At 36.6% G+C, this 26819-nt stretch overlaps 1 protein-coding gene across 1 annotated transcript in view; it reads right to left on the bottom strand.

The window, feature by feature from the left end:
• Positions 1-26819, bottom strand: part of ABI3BP (ABI family member 3 binding protein) — a 263744-nt gene that overhangs the window by 945 nt on the left and 235980 nt on the right. The window contains exons 63-68 of the mRNA XM_047100450.1: positions 25031-25240; positions 19551-19659; positions 3883-3962; positions 2910-2939; positions 1959-2120; positions 397-519 (exon numbers count right to left, since the gene is read on the bottom strand). Coding sequence (XP_046956406.1) covers positions 397-519; positions 1959-2120; positions 2910-2939; positions 3883-3962; positions 19551-19659; positions 25031-25240 — 714 coding nt within the window. The remainder of the gene's footprint in view (positions 1-396; positions 520-1958; positions 2121-2909; positions 2940-3882; positions 3963-19550; positions 19660-25030; positions 25241-26819) is intronic.

The raw sequence follows: 26819 nt of genomic DNA, 5'->3' as shown, positions 1-26819 counted from the left end.
TAATTATGTTTATATAATGACTTCTAAGGCAAATAATAAGGGAATAAAAAAACGCCAGGGTGCTCGGTATGACAAAACAATAAAGGTAATACAAGAGTGATTTAAGATTGGGAAATACTACTCTTTTATAGCTGTTTTTGAAAATTCAGGTGTTCTTGGAGTAGAATGCCTTTAATAGATGTCTGTGTGTAATTTCCTTTAGCTCTAAGGAGTAGAGTCTTAAGGACTGGGAGGTAATTTGAGAAATTTCTATTAAGGTCTTATGTGAAGATCTTTTTTTCTAGTCAGATAATTAGAGCAGCAATACTGTAGAATAATTTTTAAAATGATTGCTTTCCTCAGCTTGAATTCTCTTTGTAAAATCCTCTGGCTTAGGAGGAGGCTCAGAAAACATACCTTCTTTGGTGGGTAACTGGTCAGAAGTTAGTTGCTGTCCTGTGCGGCCATCCAAAAACGAATCCACAAACTGGCAGTGATCTTCTCCATGGCCTCTCTGATCGCCTATGTTATAAAATTTTCCTGAGGAACCGGAAATTAAAAGCATCATAAAGTGATACTATCTTTGATAAAGGATAATTCTGAAATAATCAAATTTTTTCAGATAAAGTCTTCCCTGCTTCTGTACTCCCCCCCCCCCTCCAGTTCAAGCCATCAGTGTCTTTTCACTGAAGTATGGAGTAAGTCTTCAGCTGGCACCACTGCTTTTACTCTTGTCTCTCTTACTCCTCTCCCTCTCCTCCCAGAGATCAGTCATCTCTTTAAAATGCAGCTCAGATAGGGGCGCCTGGGTGGCGCAGTCGGTTAAGCGTCCGACTTCAGCCAGGTCACGATCTCGCGGTCCGTGAGTTCGAGCCCCGCGTCAGGCTCTGGGCTGATGGCTCGGAGCCTGGAGCCTGTTTCCGATTCTGTGTCTCCCTCTCTCTCTGCCCCTCCCCTGTTCATGCTCTGTCTCTCTCTGTCCCAAAAATAAATAAACGTTGAAAAAAAAAAAAAAATTTAAAATGCAGCTCAGATAATGTTACCCCTCTTCATAAATCTCTCCTGCAGTCTCCTATTCAAAAGAGAACCTATGATTTTATGCCTGCCTGCCTGACCTTCCCCTTACTACACCTGAGCCACACTAGTGGAACTGGCTAGGCGTGTTCTGGCAGAGGCCTTTGCATTTCTCTTCCTTCTCCCTCTAGTGCTTCATCCCTACATTTTTGCTGGGGTGATTGCTTCTCGTTTTCTTTTTAGCACAAATCTTAGCTTTTCAGAGAGACCATTCCAGCTAAAGGAGCTTCCGTTGGGCCATTTTCTCTCACCTCTTTTAATTTTTCTGTACATAGTTGTCTGTCTCTACTAAATTGTAAGCTGCTAGAAAGCAGGAATCGGGTTTGTTTACTGGTTTGTCCCCAGCACCTAGAAAACATCTGAACACAGTAGCTGCTTATTGAGTGCCTGAACAAATGTCTGCCTTTCCATGGTGAGGCCAGCCTTATTTGTTTAAAATTTTTACTGTATGAGTATATGAGAGAACATGGTAACCATGCACTGATCAGGTCTGGATCAAGGATTTATAACCCTTTTGGTCAGGTGTTTTGATCTGGTCTCTGACAGACTTAAAACATTAAATCTGTCCTATTCCTTCCATGATTATTGTTTCACTCATTTTATTATCAGTAGGCTTGTCTGTCTTTGGTGGCTGTAACAAAATGGAACTTTGATATGGCCAAGTGCCTTTACATTCAAATTTGCCATGATGGTTTTGTTTCAAGTTGCATTTTCATTATTTACCTTCTAATAGCATATCTCGAATCCCAGGCTAAGTATTCCAGGACTATCTTGCTCAAAAAGAAAAAAATTGCTCAAAAGAAAAGTAATGGCTGGAACTGTCCATAGAAAAGGCTAAGTTACAGAATGCTGTAAAGCATTCCCTGAAGGACAAGGCTCAAAACAGAGCTGGGAGCCCCACTTACCTGTGAGGGAGTCACTCAGATAAATCTTGTATCTGAGAGAGTTGCACAGCTGCACCCCTACAAACTTTTTATACCATGTCCGTTTGACATACTGTTTGCCCTTACATTCTGAGTAAGAGTCTGAATTAAAGGGTCTTTCGGTCCAGATGGCATCTCTTCCTGCTACAGAAGGAGAACACATGGTTTGAGGTTAGCATCCAACTTTGCGTATTGAAGAGCCGTCCTAAATGCTTTTTTGTTTTGTTTTGTTTCTAAATGTTTATTTTTGAGAGAGTGCAAGCAAGGACAGCAAGAGGGGACAGAGGATCCAAAGCAGGCTCTGCGCTGCCAGACTGACAGCAGTGAAGCACAAGATCATGACCTGAGCCAAAGTTGGACACTCAACTGACTGAGCCACCCAGGTGCCCCAGTCCTAAATGCTTTTTAGAAAGCAGTTTGCAAAGTTCATTGTCAACTTGCTGATAACCTGGTTTTCTACAATGCTAAATATTAGACTCAAAGCATTCTATGAGTTTAAACATATAAACCCCTAATTAAGTTCCTGTCACTAGTGAGAGAAGCGGTGTGTTTAGGTGTTGAGTGTAGACCATCCCTTTAGGAGCAAATTTAAGATTTTGTTGCTTTGTTTTGGTAGCAGTATATAATTTAAACAGCTGCTTTAATGTGACTTGCTATTAAAGGTGGAAATGAAGTTGTTCTGTCGTGACTTATTTAACAAATTTTGAGCTGGCCTCGCACACGAATGACACGGAGTCTCAAAATATCCAACTTGTTCCCCAAACATCCTAGGTTCTCAATGTTAGTGAGTGTTTTAGGTAAGTATTTGCACCTGGCTGATATTCTAAGACTAAATGGATGAAAATGAAATCATGACCAAAACTCTGCCATGCCTGTTTAGTTGAATCAGTTTAGAAAAGCACGTATTGTGTTCACACTGACACAGGTACTTACCAGAAACTGGCTCGCTGACTCTTGGGTCCGCTGAAGAGAAATAGCAAACACAGAGTCAGATGTTACTAGGTAAGCCCTGGTGTTTCGGTGGCAGAGTGAAGAAGGTGGACGCTTACAGTCAAGTCTGACTTGCAAAGTGGTACACTCTTGCTAAAGACAATTTGAAGGGGTGTTTTGGAATTGTTCTCCATTGGACAGTCTTCTGCCAGGTACTCAGCTGCATCTTTTGGAATTTTTTGTTGCTCTTCAAGCGCTCATTCCATTTTAAAGCTTCCTCTTTTAAATTCAGACAGAAAACTATTGATGGTAAAATTACCAAAATGCCATGACGTACAGTTGGTGTAAAAATTACACAAATAATGCTGTGAGTGTAGATTTATCTTTCAAAGGAATTGGAATGTAGGTCAGAAAATTTCACAGCTGTTTATCAAAAAAGTATCAAATTCCCTTTCTGGAGGTAGCGCGGCTCAGTGTGTCTGATATTTTTATTCTAGGCTTGGATTTTAGGCATACAGAGGAGCATTTGTTCAGTTTGTAAGTATAGATCCCCTCCCCTCCTTTTTTTTTTTGTTAGAGAAAGAGCACATGAGCACATTTGTGTGCAGGAGTGAGGGAGGACTAGAGGGAAGAGAGGGGGGAGGAATCTTAAGCAGGTTCCATGCCTAACATGGGGCTCCATCTCATGATGGTGAGAGATCATGACCTGAGTGGAAATCAAGTCAGAGGCTTAACAGACTGAGCTACCCAGGAGCCCACTTTTTATCTTTTAAACTGATGTGCCTTTTTTTGACATCAAAATAAGTGAGAAAAAAATGTAAGTAGTATTTTCTTAAAGCTACTTTGATCAATTTGTTTTGAAATTCAAGAAACTATATACCGTGTTTATTTAGCTGAATTTCAAATTGCATATGAATCTCCATATGCAAAACATTGAGGCTCTTTACATCCTTGATTTGGGAATTGATGTGATTACCTGATTCAGTACTGAATGCCACCGTGTTGCTGGCTGGGCCTTCTCCAAGTGGGTTTTTGGGTTTCACCTGGAATTCATAGCTGTGTGGGAGAGAAATTTTAAAAAAAATGTGATATATCCTTTAGAGGTGGGAAACAATATTCCTTCCTAATTCTATTTTGAAATCATGAGGACGGTGAATACACATATATTCTCGAAGCAGCATGAGGAAAGAAAAAGTACTTGTCAAACAGTCTAGGCTAGGCCTTATGTCTTTACATTAAAAAAACAAAACAAAATAAAACTAAATCCCTTGGAGTTGTAGGTATGTTTGATTCTATGCTTAAGAATTATGCATTAACTTACTATGCAATATTTGGCAAATTTCATTCAAAGAATACAGAGAGCAAATCCTCTTAAGAAATTCAGGCAGTAAAGCTGTTTGCCATTTGCCTGAAACTAAGTTCCTTTTAACAGCACACTTAGCAGGAAAAGTAATTTTGAATGTAAAACCAACTTGAATCAGCTGACTAATTTGAGTCTCAAATTTGTACAAGGCTTTTGGGATTATAATTACCATTTTTGAGAAGTTTGTAATTGAATAAGAATGCAGGACACATAAAAGATGGAAATGCATTTTACAAATGAGTAAAAAACACGACAACAGTTCATTTGGTACAGACGATAATAAGCAGTAACAGGAGAAGTTTATGGAGTTCAGGGGAATCAGATTCTTGACTTTTTTTTTTTTTTTTAATGTTATTTCTGAGAGAGCACGTGTGAGGGGGGAAGGGGCAGGGATGAAGACACAGAATCTGAAGCAGGCTCCAGACTCCGAGCTCTCAGCACAGAGCCTGATGCGAGATCATGACCTGAGCCAAAGTTGGACTCTTACGTGACTGAGCCACCCGCGTGCCCCCAGATTCTTGACTATTGAGGCAATGCATTAAAACACTGCCAGAATCTATAAGATGACAGAGTCTAGCGTTACAACAAAGGCAAATCACTTTTTGAGTGCTATATATATCAGACACATCGATCATTCTACATACGGTACAAGGTGGTAATCTATTCTTTGGTTAAGAACAATGAGGCTCTCATCATCAGGGAAATAAAATCAAAACCACAATAAGATAACACCTCAAAACCTCTCAGAATGGATAAAATTAACAGCTCCGAAAACAACCCATCTTGGCAAAGATGCAGAAAAGGGGGAGCACTTTTGCACTGTTGGGGGGAATGCAGACTGACACAGCCACTCTGGAGAACAATGTGGAGTTTCCTCAAAAAAATAAAACTACCCTATGACCCAGCTATTTCACTACTAGGCATTTATCCAAAGGATACAAAAATGCTGATTTCAAGGAGCACATGCACCCTAATGTTTATAGCAGCACTATGAACAACAGCCAAATATGGGAGAAGCACAAATGTCCATTGACTGAGGAATGGATAAAGAAGATATTGTATATTACCTAGGATATTACTCGGCAATCAAAAAGAATGAAATCTTGCCATTTGTAACAACGTGCATGGAACTAGAGTGTATTATGTAAGTGAAATAAGTCAGAAAGATACATATTGATGTCACTTATATGTGAAATTTAAGAAACACCAGATAAACATAAAAGGAAGGGAAGGGAAAATATGAAAAATGGAGGCAAACCACGAGACTCTTAAATACAGAAAACAAACTGAGGGTTGCTGAAGGGGAGGTGGGTGAGGGGATAGGCTAAATGGGTGATGAGCATTAAGGAGGGCACTTGTGTGGATGAGCACTGTGTGTTATATGTAAGTGATGAATCACTGGGTTCTATGCCTAAAACCAATACTCTATGTTAACTGACTTGAATTAAATAAACTAAAAAAAGAATAATGAGGCTCTTCATCATTGTACTATTACCATCTGCTTTTACAAACTGCAATGAGGATTAAAACTTACAGGGATTTTAGTGAGAGACCGCACATCAAAGCATTTTGTAAACTTATCAACTGACAGAAGGTACCATTATCATTTGCAGTAAAAGGATGCCAATAAAAAATCATCCATACCACTCATTTAAATAAATTGCACGGACAAAGGATGTTTGCGCATGTAACACTCTAGAGATTAAATTCTTGCTCAGAGGCCTCAGGACCTTTAAAAAAAAAAAAAGGGAAAAAGAAAAAAAAAAAAAGAAAACACACCACTATGGTGAATGGAAAATGGAAAAAAGAAATAACAGGTATGTGGACTTTGATTTAAGTGGGTAATGCATTCCACATACCAAGCCATTGCCAAAAGCCCTGTGCTTTGGCCAAGTCTGATTGCTGGAATCATCTCCGCGTCTTTCTATTTCACAGTTATTTATACTTCAGCTTCATTTGTAGCATGGCCACAGATGTTCATAAGCTACATTTTCTTCTTGCCAACATCTTATGATACTTGACACGTTTTGGAGAAATCACTTAAAACTAAGTTTAATTAACAGTAGGGAAACTAAAAGGCACATATTTTGAGGTGAGTAAACCCTATATAAAGAAAATATTTCAAGAGGCAAAATCTTTCTCAAGAAGCGTATTTTATCATGAGATTTATAATGGTCTAAGAGTAGTGTCTCAGAGAAAATGCCAATTGCACATAGGGAATAGGCATAGAATGCTATTTAAAATTTTCATAGAAGAAAATTATTTTTGAAAGAATAACACTTTAAATAGGTTTGAACAATCAAATTAAAATGTTACAAATACTAGAACAAAGAAGTCAAAAGAAATGAAAATGAGCAAAATTAAGGAAATCTGATTATTCCAGGGAATACAACACCTAACTATAGATTCCAGAAGAGAGAGGAGGGTAAAAGGTGCAAAATTATCCTAGAAAAGTAATTTCTCAGAGCTGAATGACAGGTTTCCAAATTTAAAAGGTCTAATGTATGCTCAGCAAAAGAAAAAGAAAAAGAAAAAGAAAAAAAAAGACTAACCAAAGCACACAAGTTGAAAATTTTCAGAGTATTGGGATAAAGACAAGATCTTAAAATGTTTCTGAGAAGAGAGGTGCTGGGTGGCTCAGTCAGTTAAGTGTTCGACTCTTGATTTTGGCACAGGTTCTCATGGTTTTTGAGTTTGAGCACCGTGTCAGGCTCCACTCTGACAGTGCAGGAGCTGCCTGGAATTCTCTCTCGCTGCCCCTCCCCTGCTTGTGTGCATTCTCTCACAAAATAAATAAATAAAATTAAAAAATAAAAGTTTCTGCGAAGAAATTAGGTCCCAAAGGATCCAGACTCAGAATGACATTTGACTTCTTAGCCCTTGAAGTTAGAAAATAGTGGAACAGTGCCTTCAAAAGTCCTCATTTTAGTTTAAAAATCTGTCTGCCTAAACAATAGTATCAGTAAAATGAGGATATTTTCAGACATGTAAAAACTCAAAAATATTATCTTCCATAATAAACTATTCTAAAGATCGATTTCTCAAGGAACACCACAAAGTGAGGGAGTAAAAGAAGTAAAAGGATGTAGGAGTTAGGGGAGTCAACATAGGATAAAAGCAAAAGATAATTGGCGAGGGATTCCAGAAGATGCTGCCTTAAACAAACACATGGAACAAGGAGATGACATATTTTGCCTTTTTGAGAAGTGGTCAGTCTAGAAATATGGATTTAATTAACAGGAGAGATAGCTAAATTAATTAGAAATTGAAGATAATTGACTAAGAAAGTGAAAGAGGAGACTTTTGAGCTCCTCTCCTCCCACAGGCACATCAAATGTACAGCTGTATATGGAGTTCTCTCTGAAAAATTTAGAAACTAGCCGAACAACACATACACATTGGGCAAATGAAAGAACACCCACATTGAAGTGGGTAGGAAAGGCTGAGACACACTCTTGCCATAAACCCTCTTCTTGGCACAGTGTCCTACAATTGGAAGAAAACCCTCATTCCCACCTTCTCCCTGAGGAGTAAAGGGTTTGGACCTCACATTTAGTACCCCAACTTTTATTTTATTTTATTATTTAAAAAATTTTTTTTGACATTTTATTTATTTTTGAGACAGGGAGAGACAGAGCATGAACAGGGGAGGGTCAGAGAGAGGGAGACACAGAATCTGAAACAGGCTCCAGGCTCTGAGCTGTCAGCACAGAGCCCGATGCAGGGCTCGAACTCACGGACCGTGAGATCATGACCTGAGCCGAAGTCGGCCGCTTAACCGACTGAGACACCCAGGCGCCCCTAGTACCCCAACTTTTAAAACTCCCATCTGAGGGATGTGGCCCATAAACACCCAGCTCTGAAGGCCAAAAGGGCTTGCATTCACAAGTCCCGTAGGACAGTAACCAAGAAGCAGTTCTTAACCAGCTAAACCCCCAGGACTCAACAAAGAGGGAACAGGCAAAACCACTCATGTACCATCAGCCTTTTCCTGAAAGAGGTTTATTTGCATGTGTTAAAAGCTGTTATCTGAGGGCCAGGCTTCTAACTATAACACATATGCACTGGCTGGCTGTAATCCTCACCAAAGACTGGGAAACTGGTGGACATTTTCCCTGCCCCTTCCCTCTGGCTGGAACAGTAAAACCAAGTCTACAACATCTCCTTGGAAGGAGTTTGCACAAATTTCTGGCACCCCAGCTTTTGTGGCTGCTGTTCAAGGAATGCCTCCCTGTACCCCCACCTCTGGTTGCCTGGCTCTGAGAACCAACAAGGCTTGCATTCTTCAGTCCCATAATATTGTAGCACACAAAGCAGTTAACAGGTACAAGAGCACTTCTACCCAATGACTATATCCCAGGCCAAACACAGAGAGAGCAGGCAAAAATGCCCATCTTCCAGTGTCTCTCTGGAGGGGTATTAAGTAAAGAGTATCCCAGCTGCTATCTGAGGGTCCAGTTGATAATCAGTCTGCATCCAGGTCATGACTTCAATTCTCACCTTTGGGACATTGATGGGTTTTAGAGCACCCTCAGCTAATGTGAGCCACTAACAACAAAGAAGTTGATTTGGACAACCTCAGAAGTTTGAGGGACAACTAGAAGCCTGGGCTGGGCTGATTGAAGAGATTCATTTCCTATACAAGACCACTGTACCAACACTGGGAGAGGTGGGTGTTTTTTCTAATATGCAGAAATGAACAAAGAATCAAGGAAATTGAAGAAACTGAGGAATATGTTCCAAACAAAACAAGAAAAGTCAACAGAAACAGATCTCAATAGAGATAGTGATATATGTGACAGTTCAAAATAACAGTCATAAAGATGCTTACCAAGATCAAGAGACAAATGCAAGAACAAAGTGAGAATTTCAACAAAGAGAGACTATTTAAAAAGTACCACGGAGAAAACACTTAGTGGAAGAATGCAATAACTGAACTGAAAAATTCATTACAGGAGTCAGTATCAGACCAGATCAAGCAGAAAAAGGATCAACAAACTTGAAGACAGGGCAGTGGAATTCATCTAATCAGAAGAGCCAAGAATGAAAATGAGTGAAAACAGTTAAGAGACATATGGACACCATCAAGGAGACCAAGATATACATTATAGTGCTCTCAGAAGAAGGAGAGAGAAAGAAAGGGGCAGAAAGCTCATTCAAAGAAATAATGGCTAAAAGCTTTTGTTAAAACCTGGGGAAAGAAACGGACATCTAGATCCTGGAAGTCCAAGAAGTTCCACATAGAAGAATCTACAGACATCCATACTGAGATACATTATAACTAAGCTGTCAAAAGTTAAATACAAGGAGAAAATATAAAAGAAGAGAAAAGCAACTTGTTTCATACAAAGGAACTTCCATAATACCATCAGCAGATTTTTCAGGAAGAATTTTCAGGCCAGAGGGAGTGGCCTGATATATACAACATGCTATAACTAAAACAAACAAGCAAAAAACAAAAACAAAAACAAAAACAAATTAACCAGCAAAATTGTCTTTCAGAGTTGAAGGAGAGGTAAAGAGTTTGCCAAACAAAAGCTGAGAATTTATCACTACTACACTGGCCTTGTAAGAAATGTGAGAGTTCTAGCTGAAACTAAAGGATGCAAATTAGTGATAAGAAAACATCTAAAAGTATAAAACTCACTGGTAAAGGTAAATACATAGTTAAATTCAGAATACTCTAATCGTGGTGCAGTAAATGACCTATAACTCTAATTTGAGGGTTAAAAGAGAAAAATATTAACTATACTACAACAAGTTGTTAACGATTATAACAATGTAAGGAAAGGTAAATTGACATCAAAAAACAATGTGGAGGGGAGAGAAAAATGTAGAGCTCTTTTTATGTTTGAAGTTAAGTTGTTATTAGTTTAAAACAGACTGTCATAAATGTTTTATGTAAGCCTTATGGTAACAAAAGCAATAACCTATAGTAGATACGCAAAAGATGAAGAGAAAGCAATCAAAGTATACCACTACAGAAAATCATCAAATCAAAAAGGAAGAGAACAAAAGAGGAAATAAAGAAACAAAAGAATTATAAAACAATCAGAAAACAATGAACAAAAATAGGAATAGTAAGTCCCTGCCTGTCAATAATTAACTTTAAATGTCAATGGGCTAAATTCTCCAATCCAAGCATGTAGAGTAACTTAATAGACAAAAAATAAGAACCAAGTAAATGCTGCTTACAAGAGCCTCACTTCAGCTTTAAGGACACACACAGACTAAAGGCGAAGGGGTGAAAAAAAGATATATCATTCAGATGAAAAGCAAAAGAAGCAGGGGTACCGTCTGGACAGATAATTAATAATGAAATATTGGACTTAAACTACACATTAGACTGGACGGATTTGACAGACATTTACAGAACATTTCATCTGAATACATATTCTCAAGCACACATGTAATATTCTTCAGGATAGATCATATTTTAGGTCACAACAAGTCTTGAGAAATTAAAGAAAACAAATCAAATCAGGCATTTTTTTTCTAACCATAATGGTAAGAAACTAGAAATCAATTATATGAAGAAAATTGGAAAATTCACAAATACATGGAGATTAAACAATATGCTCCTGAACAACCAATGGGTCCAAGAAGAAATAAAGGGTAATTAAAAAATATCTTGAGACAAATGAAAATGGAAATGCAATATACCAAAATTTATGAGATGCAGCAAATGCAATGTGAGGAGGGAAATATATAATGGTGAATGCCCACATTAACAAAAGAAAGGTATCAATTAAACAACCCAACTTTACAGTTAAGAGAACAAGAAAAAGAACAAACTAAGCCCAAATTCGGTAGAAGAAAGGAAATGACAAATATCAGAACAGAAATAAATGAAATAGGGAACTGGAAAAACAATAGAAAAGAACAATGAAACTAAGAGCTGTTTTTCCAAAGATAAATAAAATTGTCAAGCCTTTCATTAGAGTAGCTAAGAAAAAAGAAGACTGAAATAAAATCCTATATGAAAGAAGAGACATTACAACTGATTCCACAAAAATCCAAAGGATTGTGAGACTACCATGACCAATTATACTCCAACAAATTACATAATGTAGAAAAAATGATATATTCCTAGAAACATACAGCCTACCAAGACTGAATGATGAAGAAATAGATAATCTGAACAGACCATGATCAAATGGGATTCAGTCCAGGGATACAAAGACAGTTCAATGCCCGTAAATCAATCAATGTGATGCACCACATTAACAACATAAGTGATAATTTATATGATCTCAATAGATGCAGAAAAGCATTAAACAAAATTCAACATACTTTTATGACAAAAACTCTTAACAAAGTGGGTAAAGTGGGAATGCTTCTCAACATAATAAAGGGCATATATGACAAGCCCACAGCTAACATCATACTCAACAGTGAAATGCTGAAAACTTTCTACCTAGATCAAGACCAAGACAGAAATGCCCACTCTTGCCACTTTTATTTGACCTAATGCTGGAAATCCTAACCAGAGCAATTAGGCAAGAAAAACAAATATGAGCCATCCAAGTCAGAAAGGAAGAAGTACAACCATCTCTATTTGCAGATGACATGATATTATATATAGAAAGCCCTAAACACTTCACCAGAACTCTGTTAGAATAAATAAATTCAGTTAAGTTGTAGGATCAAAAATCAGCATACAAAAATCAGTTGTGTTTTTATATACCAACAATAAACTTTCAGAAAGAGAAATTAAGAAAACAACCCCATTTATAATAGCATCAAAAAGAATAAAATATTTAGGAATCACTTGATCTAAGGAGGTAAAAGATCTGTACACTGAAAACAATAAGACATAATTGAGGAAAACACAAATAAATGGAAAGATAATCCATGTTAATGGATTAGAAGAATTAATATTGTTAAAATTTCCCTATTATCCAAAGCAATCTATAGATTCAATGCAATTGCTATCAAAATTCCAATGGCATTTTTCACAAAAATTGAACAATCAATCCTATGATTTGTAAGGAACCATAAAAGACCCAAATGGCCCAAGCAATCTAAGAAAGAACAGAGCTGAAGGCTCTATGCTGGATTTCCAACTGTATTACAAAGCTTCAGTAATCAAAAACAGTATAGTATTGGGATAAAAACAGACACATAGATCAATGCAACATAATAGAGAGCACAGACATAGACTCACACATATACGGTCAATTAATTTATGATAAAGGAGACAAGAATATACAATCGGGAAAAGGACAGTCTCTTCAATAAATGGTGTTGGGAAAACTGAACAGCTACCTGCAAGAGAATTAAACTGGACCACTATGTTACACCATACACAAAATTAACTCAAAATAGATTACTTAAATATATGATCTGCAACCATGAAACTCCTGGAAGAAAACCTTGTGGGTAATCTTCTTGACATTGGTCTTGGTGATGATTTTTTGGACTTAATACCAAAAGTAAAGGCAACAAAAGCTAAAATAAATGAGTAGGACTATATCAAACTAAAAAGCTTCTGCATGGCAAAGGAAGCCACCCTGTAACTGTTTGTTGGTTTGAGTGGTTTGGTTAGCTAATTTTACCCCTATGTAGTCTTGAAATATTTGAGCCCTATTCAGGTGGGGCTTCAGTCAGAGGGAAAGAAATGGAAAAGTAGAATATGCAAATATGAGTAATAGGCCCTCAAATAGGGAAAGAGAAATCCAATCAGTTATATGAGCATTTCTGGATACCTGCCATATGCAGACATTGTATTCACCTGGGAATATAGACAAGGAGCAAAAAGTGGCAGAGCTGGAGGGATACTTTTAGAGGATAAAGAAGTTCTAATCAGGGACAAAGGTCAGAGGAACAGGGTATCAGCAGGCATGAGGTATCATCAACCAGTTACCAAGCATGTCCTCACGGACATTCTTGTATCTCTCATTTATACGGGGACAAGAAATTCCAGATCTGGGCTGCACTCCAAGTCTATGGTATTGCTAAGAGTTTCTGGCATGCCCCCCTCCCCCGCCACACCCCAGATACTAAGGAATTCTAAATGAAAATTAATTAAAAGAATATGTTTATGTGAAAATAATTGCTCTCTTTATAGACTAGTGGAGTTCCATGTTCTTAGCTAGCCTTTTTGCCAGAAGAAAAGTTGTAAAACTGAGCAATCCCTTCAATTTCTTTCTTCAATGGTGAAATTATTGATTGTTCTGCTGCCCACACCTACAATAAAACTCAGTAAAATGCCTAATGCTCTAGTAGCTTATTTTACTCCTTGAGAAAAGACGTTTAAAAGTTAATACACAAATGGGGTGCTTGGGTGGCTCAGTTGGTTAAGCGTCCAGCTTCAGCTCAGATGATGATCTCATGATTGGTGGGTTTGGACCCCGAGTCAGGCCCTGTGTTGACAGCTCAAAGCCTGGAGTCTGCTTCAGATTCTGTGTTTCCCTCTCTCTCTGCCCTTCCCCTAATCATGCTGTTTCTGTCTCACAAATAAATCAACATTAAAAAAATTTAAAAGAAAGTTAATATACAATCTGCAGGAAACAGAACTACACAAAAACACTACGAATAAGGGTATAATGGCTATTCCACATGCCTGCTTTGTTCAGCCAGGTTTATAGTTTATGAGAACTTGCTGCCTCTATTCCAGTTTACTTTTTGAGCCAAGATTTTATTAAATCAAACAACATAAACAATATTCCTAAATTGTCTTTGTTGTCAGCTATAGGAAACTTTAGTATGTTTTAATTTTAGAGGGAGAACTGTTCTCTAGAATCCTCCCAAGCTACAGAGGACAGAAGTACAGGAATAGGTTAAGTGAATTTGATTTAATTACCAGACAGAATACATTTTGCGTGGAAATTGCTGGGCCACATGTAAATCTGGTACACGCAATGGATTCTTTAGTTTTTTAGTCAAGTGAGGAGACAAGGGCTCACTTGAAGAGATTATAGGGCTTTTTGTTTGTCTTTACTCTAGAGCAATTATGTGTGTCCATCTATATTGTCCAGCCTACCAATGGATTATTCAAATATGAGATAGAAACAATTTGTCTGAAAACAAATTGGAGGCCACAGACACAGACTTAAAGAAAAATGCTTTCTCTACTTCTGTAATAGAAGGACAATTCGACTTGCTGTAAGGCTTAACCTAGCTTTTCATTTTAATGTCAGTTCCAGTTTCCCACTGATTCTATGCCTGTCTTTGGATATCATAAGAATGTATCATTTTAGAGGTGGGAGAGACTTCAAGATCAATTTACCTCACCTTTCCTGTCCCCGTAAGCAGTGGTACAAGACTTACTGTTTAAGTCATATACTTTATCAGTTCTTCTGTTCACAGAACTAAAAATAATCATAGGTGTCTTTACACACAAAGTGGTTGGCTATAGATTGGAGAGGCTCTTCTTACTATTTTTCTTTTAGCTCAACACAAGCCACACAATGAGGTTTCATGGGGGAAATAAATGGAAAATATATACTGGGGAGTGAGCTAGGTGGGTACCGATTCAGGTGGACACCAACATATCTCTATTTTCTTTGCATTCTAGGGGTAGGGGGTAGGGGGTAGGAGAGGGGTCTTGCAAAGAAAGAGATGGAGTTGTGTCACAGCACTGTGCCTCTGTTAGCACATCTCTTCTGCTTCATCTGACTAAATAGTTATGGCTCCATTCCAACACCCCTGTTCCCTGTGCACATATATGACCAAAGCCCATTGTAGCTGCAAGCATCTGTTGGCAAGGCTGGGGTAGTCCCCACTGTGCCACCTTTGGAACTACAGCCTGCTGGCCCAGAGCAGCCTTGGGGCTTCACTCCCTATAGACAGAAACATCTCACAACACATATGCAGCCAAACTGTTCTTCAGCATGATAGCTACTGTCCCTTCCTGTGGCTATTTTTTGAGCTTTTGCAGAAGAGGTAAAAATCCTGGCTAAAATGTAAAAACAGGCAGGGAGAAGGTGATCATACGCTGTGAGAAGGAAACGGTAACAGTCCACTGTACTTTTGGTTCTAGTGTGTGAACATTTAAAAGTTTTACCTAAAAAGCTCTGGGGATCTATTTTCTCTGCATTGACTCTCTTGGGTTAAATGTTCTAATGCCAAGCTCTACTCCACCCATTTCAATGTGTAATAAATGATTACCCTGTAATTATCACCTGTTTTTACATCTCATGATTTTTAGTCAGGACAAATCATGGAAAATGATACTAAAATAAATTATATACATGTGTCTCCTGAAATTGGAACACAGTTACAGTAATTCTTTCAGAATTTATTATCTTCTAGCTTTTCAAATAGGGTATCCCAGAACCTCATGTTGGGGTGGTGGTGGTGACGAATTTTACCAACTATAACTCAAAGTTTGCCTGTTGGGAATTCAACAGGCACTGAAATGTGACTAAAGTCATTCTTTACAGGTAATAAAAACCACCTGGTGGCTGCATGCTGTACATACTTCCTCTTTATTTTATAGCATGTCTTTTATTAGCATTAATCTTGGATCATGGCCGGGCAGAAAAGATATAATGGAAAGAAATCTTGCCTTAACAACTTAAGATAGTATGGAAAAAGCTTACATCGAAAAAACCTACAAACCTAAATTTGGAACTCATAGTTTTATTATTCTGGCTGTAACCTTGCTGTCAGTAGTAACTTTAAGGACTACTTGTATTTCACCGAAGTCATGCACATGGACTTGATTTGAAAGAATGATACCGTTGTTACTCTTTGTTTTCTTGCCATCCTGTTCTATTCAATTCTATCCTTTACCGTCAAGTTCTAGTCTCAAGTATTGCAGGAGGCCTTCTCTTCTCTTCTAAATTGCAGAACTTCAGTGTAAGTCCTATGTGATCTTTTATGCTGTCTTGTGATGCTGTCCAGCTGTTTCATGGCTGTTAGTTTTGTTTCCCCAGGTGCTTCTAGGCTTCAGAAATATCAGATTAAATGAAATAATTTGACTTCAAATTATTCTTACTTAACTCATGAAGTTATTTTGATTAATAGAGGTTTCAAATCATAATTTTAATATTTCAGCTGAAAACTTTTTTTTGCTCATTAAGCGGACAAATTCATCTCTAGCATACCTGTTAAGAGAACATAGAATGCATTCCTACTCACTGGGGTCTGGGATCTACTAAACTACTTGAACACCACAAGACTCCACACATTGTAGACTAAACAATTTTCATTAGAGCACCTTTATATCCATGTGTATTATATCTGCTCTCAGTGGAGAAATGCTTTTCAAACTGCTGATATACAACTTTTAAATCATGACCCATTAGGGATTATCAGTATAATCCTGGTCAAATCATATATATGACTATCAACAGTCTTTATGTCTGAACTGGATTTCATTCAATTATATGAAACTCTAAAAATAACATAAAATAAGCCAAATACAGACACATTGAGTGGCCCCAAATTTATGCCAACTGGAAAAACTTAGCATGGGATTCTGATTTCAGGGAATCCTACACTTAAGATTACTTTTTCCCAAAGATGATTCCAGAAAGGGCCTCCTTTGAGCTTTGCTTGTCTTGAGATGAGGATAGTTTTAGGGGTCCCTCCTTTGAAGACCCACTGATGAAGGACAGGAGTGACAAATGAGATGCATATCTTAGGGTGAGATAAAGGGGACATGGCTGTAAATTCCAGAAACAATTAGTGTAATTCCTACAACTGACATAAACTCCAGAAACAATTAGCATAAGTCCTACAACAATTCATAGCAGAAGCTAGATGTGAACTCCATGACTAGTCCTGTGATTCCAGAATGAAATGCAGCTTAGCCCAAAGGTACGTTTGTCTTATGCACCTGTTTGGCCAAATAGGCAAGATGCCAAAATGGCACTCTTGCAAGACATTATCAAAAAGTTCTTTTTCTTAGCTTTATTCTACCGACTGTTACTCGTTATAAGTAGCTCTAGTGTCAAAAGTGATTATTCCAACTAAATCAATGTCAGGAAAAAACTAAATTTGAAGTTGGAGCAAGTCACTCCCAGTTAGCAACTTTCTGGCTCTCCCCATCTCTTGACTAAGTTCTCTGATCTGGCAGAGAAGGCCCTCCACAACATGGCTTCTACCTCTCGTTGCTTCCACTGCCTCTGTTCACTTTTCACCTCTCACACTCATGGAAGTAGCTGATTGTTCACTGCATACAACCATACCATTTGGGCCTCTGCCCTAACATATGCTAGTTTCTCTGACGTTTCTTTTCCCTACCACAGTTACCTAGCTAACTCCTTCCTGCTCTTCATTTAAGCCTCAGCCCAGGTGTCACCTCCTCCACAAAGTTTTCCCAATTTCCCCAGACTTTGTAAAGTGTCACCCACTCTGTGCTCCCCTTGCAACTTGTATATATTTTTGCCAGAGCTCTCACCATTTTGTGTAGAATAATCAGTTACTAAAAGACTACCCCACTACCTCAAGTCCTCAAGGACAGGCACCATGTTTATTCAGTTTTGTGGTCACCACACCAAGAACACTGTTGGCACTTAATAAATGTTAGCTGAGTAGAAACACAAACCTGTTACAAACAAATCAGGTTTAAAATGTCACTTAAATAATTATTATCTACATCTGATCATGAGTCATAGGTGAACTTTGAAGGTGAAGATTTGAAGGTGCCTAATTCAGAAAAAGAACACAATGAATATTTAGAAATTAGATGCTTTTCAATATGTTTTCAGTATATTAAGTGGCATAAAAAGCAAGAAACTATAAAGAAAAAAACTTCCATGTTCTGTAAGCCCAAATTCACCTATTAAAAAGTCCAAATTAAATAACTTTTTCTTCTTTACTCTTTCCTTAAAATACGTTAAAAATACTCTCTCTCCCTGTTAATCTCTAAGGAAACAGAACCAAGATCATCAAATGAGTTTTTACTGAAATACATGCTTATTTTGGCTAACTTAAATCCTTAAAAAAAATTAGCAGTTGTAAAATTTTCCATATTACAACTCAAAATAGAGAACTTTAAAGAAAAAAAATACCTGTGGAAAGTATTATATTTATAGTATAGGACTACAGTTTATACACAGCAAACCATCTAGAATTAACTAGATGCTTCCTTTTTTTCCTGAAAAGATTATCAGTTTCCTTGTTGTCAGAACTTTACTAGGCTCTTTTGAATGTCATAATCAATACCTGATTCAATTCAATCAACTGATGACAATGGAAGATAGAAATAAAACTTATGAAAAAATTTTCTAATGCTGGAGTTCCAGTCTTTGCCTCTGCTGGTCTTTATCAAGCTATGAAGTATTCAGGAAACTTTATCAAGCTATGAAGTATTCAGTCTGGAAAAATTCCTGATTGCGTCTCTCTGAAAATTGATCTATGTTGCTTGGTGCACTAGAACGTAAAGTGTGAAGATGTTTTTGTTTTAACTGAAAGCATAGTTTTCAAATAGTGTCTTGGAATTTGAGGAAAGAAATTGATTTTCCACAAAGAGTGATATTTAGTCCCCAAATGAATTTAGTACATATTTTTTTAAAGAAATGCTTGGCTGTATCCTTTTGAGAATTTCCTTGAACAATAAATTTGATGATTTAGCCATGTAAAACAAAACAAAACCTTCCCTATTACATTTCTAGAAGTGCATAAAGCCCTTATTTTTCTTCCAATACAGTGAGCCGATAAAATGTTGGATATTTTGGATTTAAAAAGAAATGACAAAACCATACAGTAATGTAAACAACCAGGTACCAATAGGTAATAAGGGATGCCAAGAAAAATTGTTTATTATAGAGCATCGGTAATAATATATGTGTCTACTTTCAAAAATGGATTCTCATTTGTTTATTATAAAAAGACCCAAAATGAAAAGACCACTATGCCTGGGAATGGTCTGTAGTTATTTTAAGCATTAACTATCACAAACTTTCATCTACTTTTGTTACATAACTTTTATATCCTTGCCCTCTTCTTTCCAGCATGCCAGCCAAATTCTTCTGTTTCACATTTAGTTTACATCCTACACACTCCAGTTGTGTCTCATCCACAGAATTTTCCTTCTCTCGATTTTGGTATTCAATATCAACATTTGATATTAATGATCCTCTATTTTTCAATGTTCTCACCTATAGTGTTAACTTACAAGACCATCTTGTCAGCTCTTGTATCCCCACCAATAATTTGTGTATTTGCAAAACATGACTCTAGAGGTATCTACTCCTATGCACAGAAAGCCAAAGAATGAAATGCAAACTACACTGTCCCTTAAGACAGAGATGGATGATGTCATTTCATTCCTTTGGTGATGATTTATGCACTGTTAGAATTCACCTGTAAGAGCACAGGTGGCTTACCTTGTATCTGGTTTTAGATTTTCTACAGTGGAGAAGGTTTGATTTGTAATTTGAATGGACTTGTTCTTCCCGCTGAATGACCCATTTTCTCTGGATATAACTTCATATTCTGAAAAGTGAAAAAGCCAATAAATACTTGTCTTTATGTCCTGGCTGATTTAATTGCTCTTAAGGCTAACAGCATCATAAAGTCACTCTCATAAAAGTGAGCAATTTAGATTGTAGTTACTGAGATGTACTGATCTTATACATTAGCAATTTGCAGATGGGGATGGCCAATGGATGACAAAGGTCCCAAAGCATTTTGGGAGTTGCTCATTGATCACATCTACTTTCCCTTTACTGGAACATGAAAGGCTTGGTAACTGTGAAGACTGATGATGAACCTGTGGTATCTTTGGATACTGGTAACTAATGATTTTGCTAGGCAAATCAAATAGTCTGTCATTGTTGAAAAACCCAGTGTGGGGAAAGTGCTGTATGAGAAATGGTACTTAAGTAGAAGGCACGTTTCTTCTCTGTGGGGCTTTATTATATTGCTAGGGAAAAGACCACTGCATACATGGTTCTGCTGCAAAAATATATCTATATATCTATCTATACCTATACCTATACCTATATTTATATCATCTATATCTATATATCTTTGGGTTTAAAACCATCCAGCAAATAGCAGTTAACCAAATAATGAGTGACAGTTCATTATTGGGAACTACAGAATTATGAAATTTTTCTACCTACTGCTTACATTAGTTACAAAAGATTTGTACCTACTGCTTACATATGCCTCCTTGAAAATAACCCTTGTTTTTTAAAAAAATCATTAAATTATGAATGGAGATCTGCATAAATTTCACCTAAAGACACGTTTCTATGAACTTACAGGGCTAATCAAGAGAAGGGCTTTCAGATTAAGAACATAATTTATAAATTTGTTAATTGGCTTTTCCACCTCTTAATTGGAGTTTAATGTATGTGACAAGGTCACACAGAAGATTCAAAACTTGAAAAATAGAAAACAGAAACAAACCCTACTCAAAATCAGCTCCATAAGTATGAAGAAATATACAAGTGGTAGCCATCAGGGAAAGTGGGAAAAAGCCACAAAGGGTGGCAATTTAGTGGGGATTTCTGCTATTAGCACTAAGACCAAAGGTGGGAGATGGAGACTGGAAGTAAAACTCAAACTATGGAAAGACCAGAAAACATAATCATCAATTTTAATTTGGGAAGGATTTTTAATGGTATATTTTAAAAATCAAAAAAGGAGGATGGCTCTTTCCAATTAATTCTGTATGACCATCCTTCTAAAAATTCAAAATTAAATCAGAAGGCAATGGCCATTGTATCTGGATATGTTAGCACAGCTACCAAAGGACTAATGGCTAGTATTTAGTGTTCTTTTCTCAGAACTTTCTGTTCCTTAACCTATTTCTGTTGGCATTCTATTCTCAAAGAGGATAGAAAGGGAGGGAAGGGAAGGACCTTGAATTCAAATATATCCATTTTATATCTGTTTCTCAGCTGTGAATCAGTATTTACTAGATAGACAAAGATGGGAGTAATTAAAATGGATTTTTAAAACTGGAAACTGCTTGTTGGATACATGGTTAGATATGCTACTGATGAGGAACCCAAAACACTCATGACTTTTCTATTAAAGTTAAGGCATGGAGAAGGCTAGTCCAAAGGATAGAGGAGTGCTGTTTTGGAAGGGCACATGCGCCCCAATGTTTATAGCAGCACTATCAACAATAGCCAAATTATGGAAAGAGCCCAAATGTCCATCATCTGATGAATGGATAAAGATGCATATACAGACACACACACACACACACACACACGTATACATACACAATGGAATATTACTCAGTGATGAGAAAGAATGAAATTTTGCCATTTTCAACAATGTGGATGAAACTAGAGTGTATTACGCTAAACGAAATAAGTCAGAGAAAGACAAATAACATATGACTTCACTCATATGTAGAATTTAAGATACAAAACAGACGAACATAAGGGAAGGGAAGCAAAAATAATATAAAAACAGAGAGGGGACAACCCATAAGAGACTCTTAAATACAGAGAACAAACCAATGATTGCTGGACGGGTGTTGGGTGGGGGGATGGGATGGGCTAAATGGGCAAGGGGCATTAAGGAGGACACTTGCTGGGATGAGCACTGGGTGTTATATAAATTCTACTTCTGAAAACATTATTATACTGTATGTTAACTAACTTGGATTTAAATTTTAAAAATCTATAAAATTAAAAAAAATAAAAATAAAAGATAAAAAATTGAAAAAAAACCCAAAGGGACACTACATGACTCATTGAGAAGTGACAGACCAAGCCATTTGCCCTGATCTCAGTTTGTAAAATGTCAGTAATAGCTCTTCATAGTGTTGCTTGTGGGGATTAAACTAGGAATATATGGAAAGTGCTCAACAGTATTTTGCATATGTTTTGTTCAACAGGTGCTACCTATTATTATTACTTATTATCCCTGAGTTGTGTTTAAATTTGAAAGATTTCAGTTGGAAAGATTCAAGTGTCGCTTAGTCACCCAAAGAAAAATTTGTATGACACTCCCGTTGAATTTGCATGAAAGCAACCACTTTCAAAAAACATCTTTGGTGTGGGACATTAATCAGTGACTGTGTAATATTCTTTTTAATATTACCCCAGACTCAGTACCAGAAACTCTTACTGAATATCTTCTCTAATTTTCTTTTGACTGAGTTTTAAATGTTCATTTAATACTATTTTCATCCTGAAAGATTCAAGTTTTCAAAATGGACACAGAAGTTACCTTTGTAATTAAAAACATATTTAGAATTTCACAATTCTAACTTCTGAATGTGTATTCTTGGGCCTTGTAAATATATCTTTCATTTGTAATGCTTTAAAGAAATAGTAGCTTTTTCATAAATTCACTATACCATAAAAATGGAACATTAATGCTTGGAATGAACATTTATAGACACATTCTGATTATATTTCAGAAAGTAAAGACAGCCACTTAGTATGTGTCCATATTTCTCACTTTAAAATATGGGGTTTTATTTATAAATTCCTTAACAGTAAAGACATAAGGAACCTATAAAGAAGTAACACTGAATAAATGGTCTTTTTCCCACTCAGAGATTATTATTGCCCTATTATGAGATGATTTACTTAATAGAAAAACACTATTTATTATAAAGGTTGGGAAATCACATTCTGGTCATGAAAATAATAATGGTGACACTATTTCTACCAGTCCTACTATTGCTACTACTGACAAACATTAATTTAACAGCTTCTAACTTACATTGTACATTCAAATTCTGCTTAATTTTTGTCCTCATAAGCTGATTACAATGGAAGTTGTTGTTGTTGTTGTTGTTGTTACAAATAAGAAAACTAAAGCAAGGAGGTAAAGTGCATACCCAAATTGCATATAGAGAATACAGTTAGTCTGGGATTTAAATCTACGTTGGCATGATCTTGGCATATCACAAAGCACCACCCCACAACTAATTTAAGTTGTCCAAGGACTCAGGCTATGGCCCATTTCTCAGGTGTATCTATTTCTACTTTAGTGTAGAAAAGACATGTAGAAGCAACTGAATTTGGGTGTATTTATTATAGGTAATATGTGCCTGTTGATTAAAAGATGATAGACAGAAGCCAGCTAAGGGAATGAAGAATATGTTTCACTCCTTTTTTGTTATCTTTCTCAATCCTTTCTTGTAAAGCCATTTCCAGTGATTTGAGAATTAATCGTATTATCTGAGCTGCTGGTTTATAAAAGATCACATTTGAAACAAAGTGATATTTGAGAAAACACTAAAAATAAACAAAAGTGAAAAAAATAGAAGAGACTATTAGGCTATATGGCCAACATTTGAATACAGACTGAGTAATGATTAAATATGGACTTATTTCTATTTAGAAAATATTATTGCTAAAGAGATATGGACCTTATCTATAAAAGCTGTTATTCTAAGTCTAATATCTTATGAAAGATCTCAAGTAGCCCATTAACATTTAGTAACAATGTTACAAAAGGAATTGGTTAAATGGGTAAAGTATACCCTATTCATTATTTTTTGTAGATTACAAGTTTATACAACTAAAAAAGGTTTCATGATGAACTGGAAAGGAAAATCATTTTGCTTTTAAAAAGTTAAATCAGAAATTGACACACCAAAGTGAATATATATTAGATGTATTAGATTAGATTTTAGATATATTAACCAATTCCAACTTGATGTCCCACATCTTCAAGGCAAAGGAAATTTTATAGATCATTTGGTGTTATGATAACTAAGCCTCAGACTGTCAGGAGAACTCCTTATTAGCACAGTATATGAATTGGGAGTTCTGGACTTTTTCATCTATGTAGATAATCAATGCTTAGAGATTTATTGTTTTTTAGATACTGGGATGGTAGCACCTACTGGCATAGTCCCAAGTAAAGAAGCAGGACTAGACAAGTCCCCAGGAAACATGAGCAGTGGCTGGTTCTTTCCCAAAACAAAGGCAAGGTCTGCATGAGAAATGAAATTCACAAAATATGGTTTAAAAAAAAAAGCCAGTTAAGCAAAGATAGGCTGCTTATAGTGAAAGTTGCCCAGACCAAACTGTTTTGTCTGAGGAGAAATAGCTGCTGTTTACTCCTTTATTCACAGAAAACACTTTTGGCTGAATCTCCCACTTCCTCCTTTCCCCTGTATACTTCCCTCTACCCATCCTGATAGCTTCTTAGTGGGCTCCTCTAAATTCTGTCTACCTGTCCCATGCACAGCAGGGCATGGGCAATGGGGGGCTTGTGTACTCCTGCAATTTGCTATATTCCTCTAGCTGACTCTGCCCCTTACCTTTTCTCTTTCCTCTCTAGTTTGACTAAACTGTTCATATGAAGAATTAATTCGCATATAATAAATTCAAAGACTGACTTAGGATTTCTTAGTTTTCAGTCATTTTTAGGAGGATTGGTCTAGTGAGAGTAGAATTAAATTTTTCTGAGATGAGGAGAAAATCAACCATGATTGGAAACCTAAAAAAAACCCAAAAAACAAAAAACAAAACAAACAAACAAAAACTCTACTAAAATAATTGAATTGCTTGACAGTTCTAGGTCAACCTAGAAATTGGGTTGGTGAAATTAAAACTGTTTTAATTATCATCAGCCCTGCCAACTTCTCCTATGTTATCTGTAATTTTCTTGATAGTGAAAAGACCACATCTATTTTTACACTGTGAGGAAGAGTTCTGAGACAAGATGGAAGGAACGTAACCTAAAGAGATATGTTAAATTAACAGGAAACCCACCACTGGGACACAGATGATCTTTTCCCATCATATGACACTTTTTGACAATAGTTCTACTAGGACTTGCTACCCCTGAGATATGCCTCATAGTTTGACGAGGTACCACACTCACATTATTGAAGCTTCCCACCATAGTACAAGTGCTCACATCATGAACTTACCAGTGACAGTATCATTTAGTGGCTTTTCCCAGTCAAGGATGACAAATGAGGGACACCCTTCCACAGTGACCACAGTGAGGTTGGTGGGTGGGTTCTGCGGTGGGCTTGTGGCATTCCCCTCGGTGGCATCCTCTTTGGGGAACCGTTTGACAGAATCAGTGATGGAACAGGGCCTGTTGTCCGGTTTTTGGATGTAACGCACATGAGGACCTAAGAGAGAGAAGACTTGGACAGTTAGCCTTATTTGAGTTTGTACATACAGAAGGTGGAGGTAAACTCAAATTTATTTTTCTGTTTGAGGATATCTGGTCTCATATTATAAGCAGATAGATGAAAGCAGTGATGTGGACTGTTCAAACTTGTGAAAATCTAGAATTCCTGTCTCTGGGATACATGACATGGATGTTGTAGCTGATTTACTTTTTAAAATGGGTTTAACTTATGCTAATATCAAGAAGTAATTTGGTTCTCCTGAGCATGTTTTAAACAGCATAATTTGTGGGGTATTGGAAGAAGTATTCAAGAGGGTATTGCCTTGAGAATGGGGAATAATTAGCCCCACACTAAACAGTTCTGGTCCCACCTAATAAATCTTAAAAGCTAGACTCAAAAAGGTCAAATGGTTTCAAGTAATTTAACCCAGGACAAAATTAAAGAATATTTTAGGAATAAAAAACAATAGGAAATAACAGGAAAATGTTGCCCATAATGAGAAAAATAAATAATTTGAAATCAATCTAGAACTTGCCTAGATGTTAGAGTCATCACACAGGGAAAATAAAACTGTTATTATAACTATAATCCACATGTCAAGAAGTTAATACATGAAAGATATTTTTAAAAATACCCAAAGTGAATTTCTAGAGATGAAAACTAAAATGTGTAAGATGCAAAAAACACTGGATGATACTAGCACTGATATGATATTGCAGAAAAAGATTAGTGAACTTGAAGACATAGCAGTAAAAACTACCCAAAATAAAAGTGGAAAGAAAAAATAATAAAAATAATGAACAGAGCATCAGTGAGCTATGGGGAAGCTTCAGGCAGTATAACACAGATATAATTTTAATATCTGCCCAGAGAACAGGGACAGCAAAGGTATTTGAAGAAATAATGGCAAAAGATTTTCCAAGTTTGATAAAACCTCTAAACCCACAGATCCAAAAGGCTTGAATAAACCTAAGCACAACAAATATGAAGAAACTACACCAACCAAAATCAAGTTTCTCAAAGCCAGTGATAGAAAGAAAACCTTTAAAGGAGGCAGAAAAGACACATGATATATAGTACAACCAAGATAAGGATTATGGCAGATGTCTCATTGGAAAGAATGCAAGGGAGAAGGCAGTGGAGCAACATCTTTAAATACTGGAAAAAAAACTTATCATCTAGAATTATTTAACTAGTGAATATCTTTTTTTTTTAAAGTAAAACACCTTTTACGCATATAAAAGCTAAGAGAATTCATAACCACCAGACCCACCCTACAAGGAAGATTAAAGGACATTCAGGCAGAAGAAAAATGATGTATCCACACAAAGAGATAAAGAGCACTGGAAATAGTAACTATATAGGTAAATATGCACAATATTTTTGTCATTTAATTCCTTCTAAAAGGCAATTTACTATTTAAACATAAATAATATCAATTTAGCATGATGTATTAATACGTAAAAGTAAAATGCCTAACAATGATAGGCCAAGAGGAAAGATAAGTTGCTATACTAATGTAAGGTTCTTGCACTATTTGTGAAATTGTAGAATATCACTAGAAGATAGACTGTGG

The sequence above is a fragment of the Lynx rufus genome, unplaced genomic scaffold (genome assembly GCF_022079265.1).
Source record: "Lynx rufus isolate CCGP_SWC_20201006 ecotype Redwood Valley unplaced genomic scaffold, mLynRuf1.p SCAF_5, whole genome shotgun sequence".
Taxonomy (NCBI): domain Eukaryota; kingdom Metazoa; phylum Chordata; class Mammalia; order Carnivora; family Felidae; genus Lynx; species Lynx rufus.
This window is presented reverse-complemented; position numbering and strand designations above follow the sequence as displayed.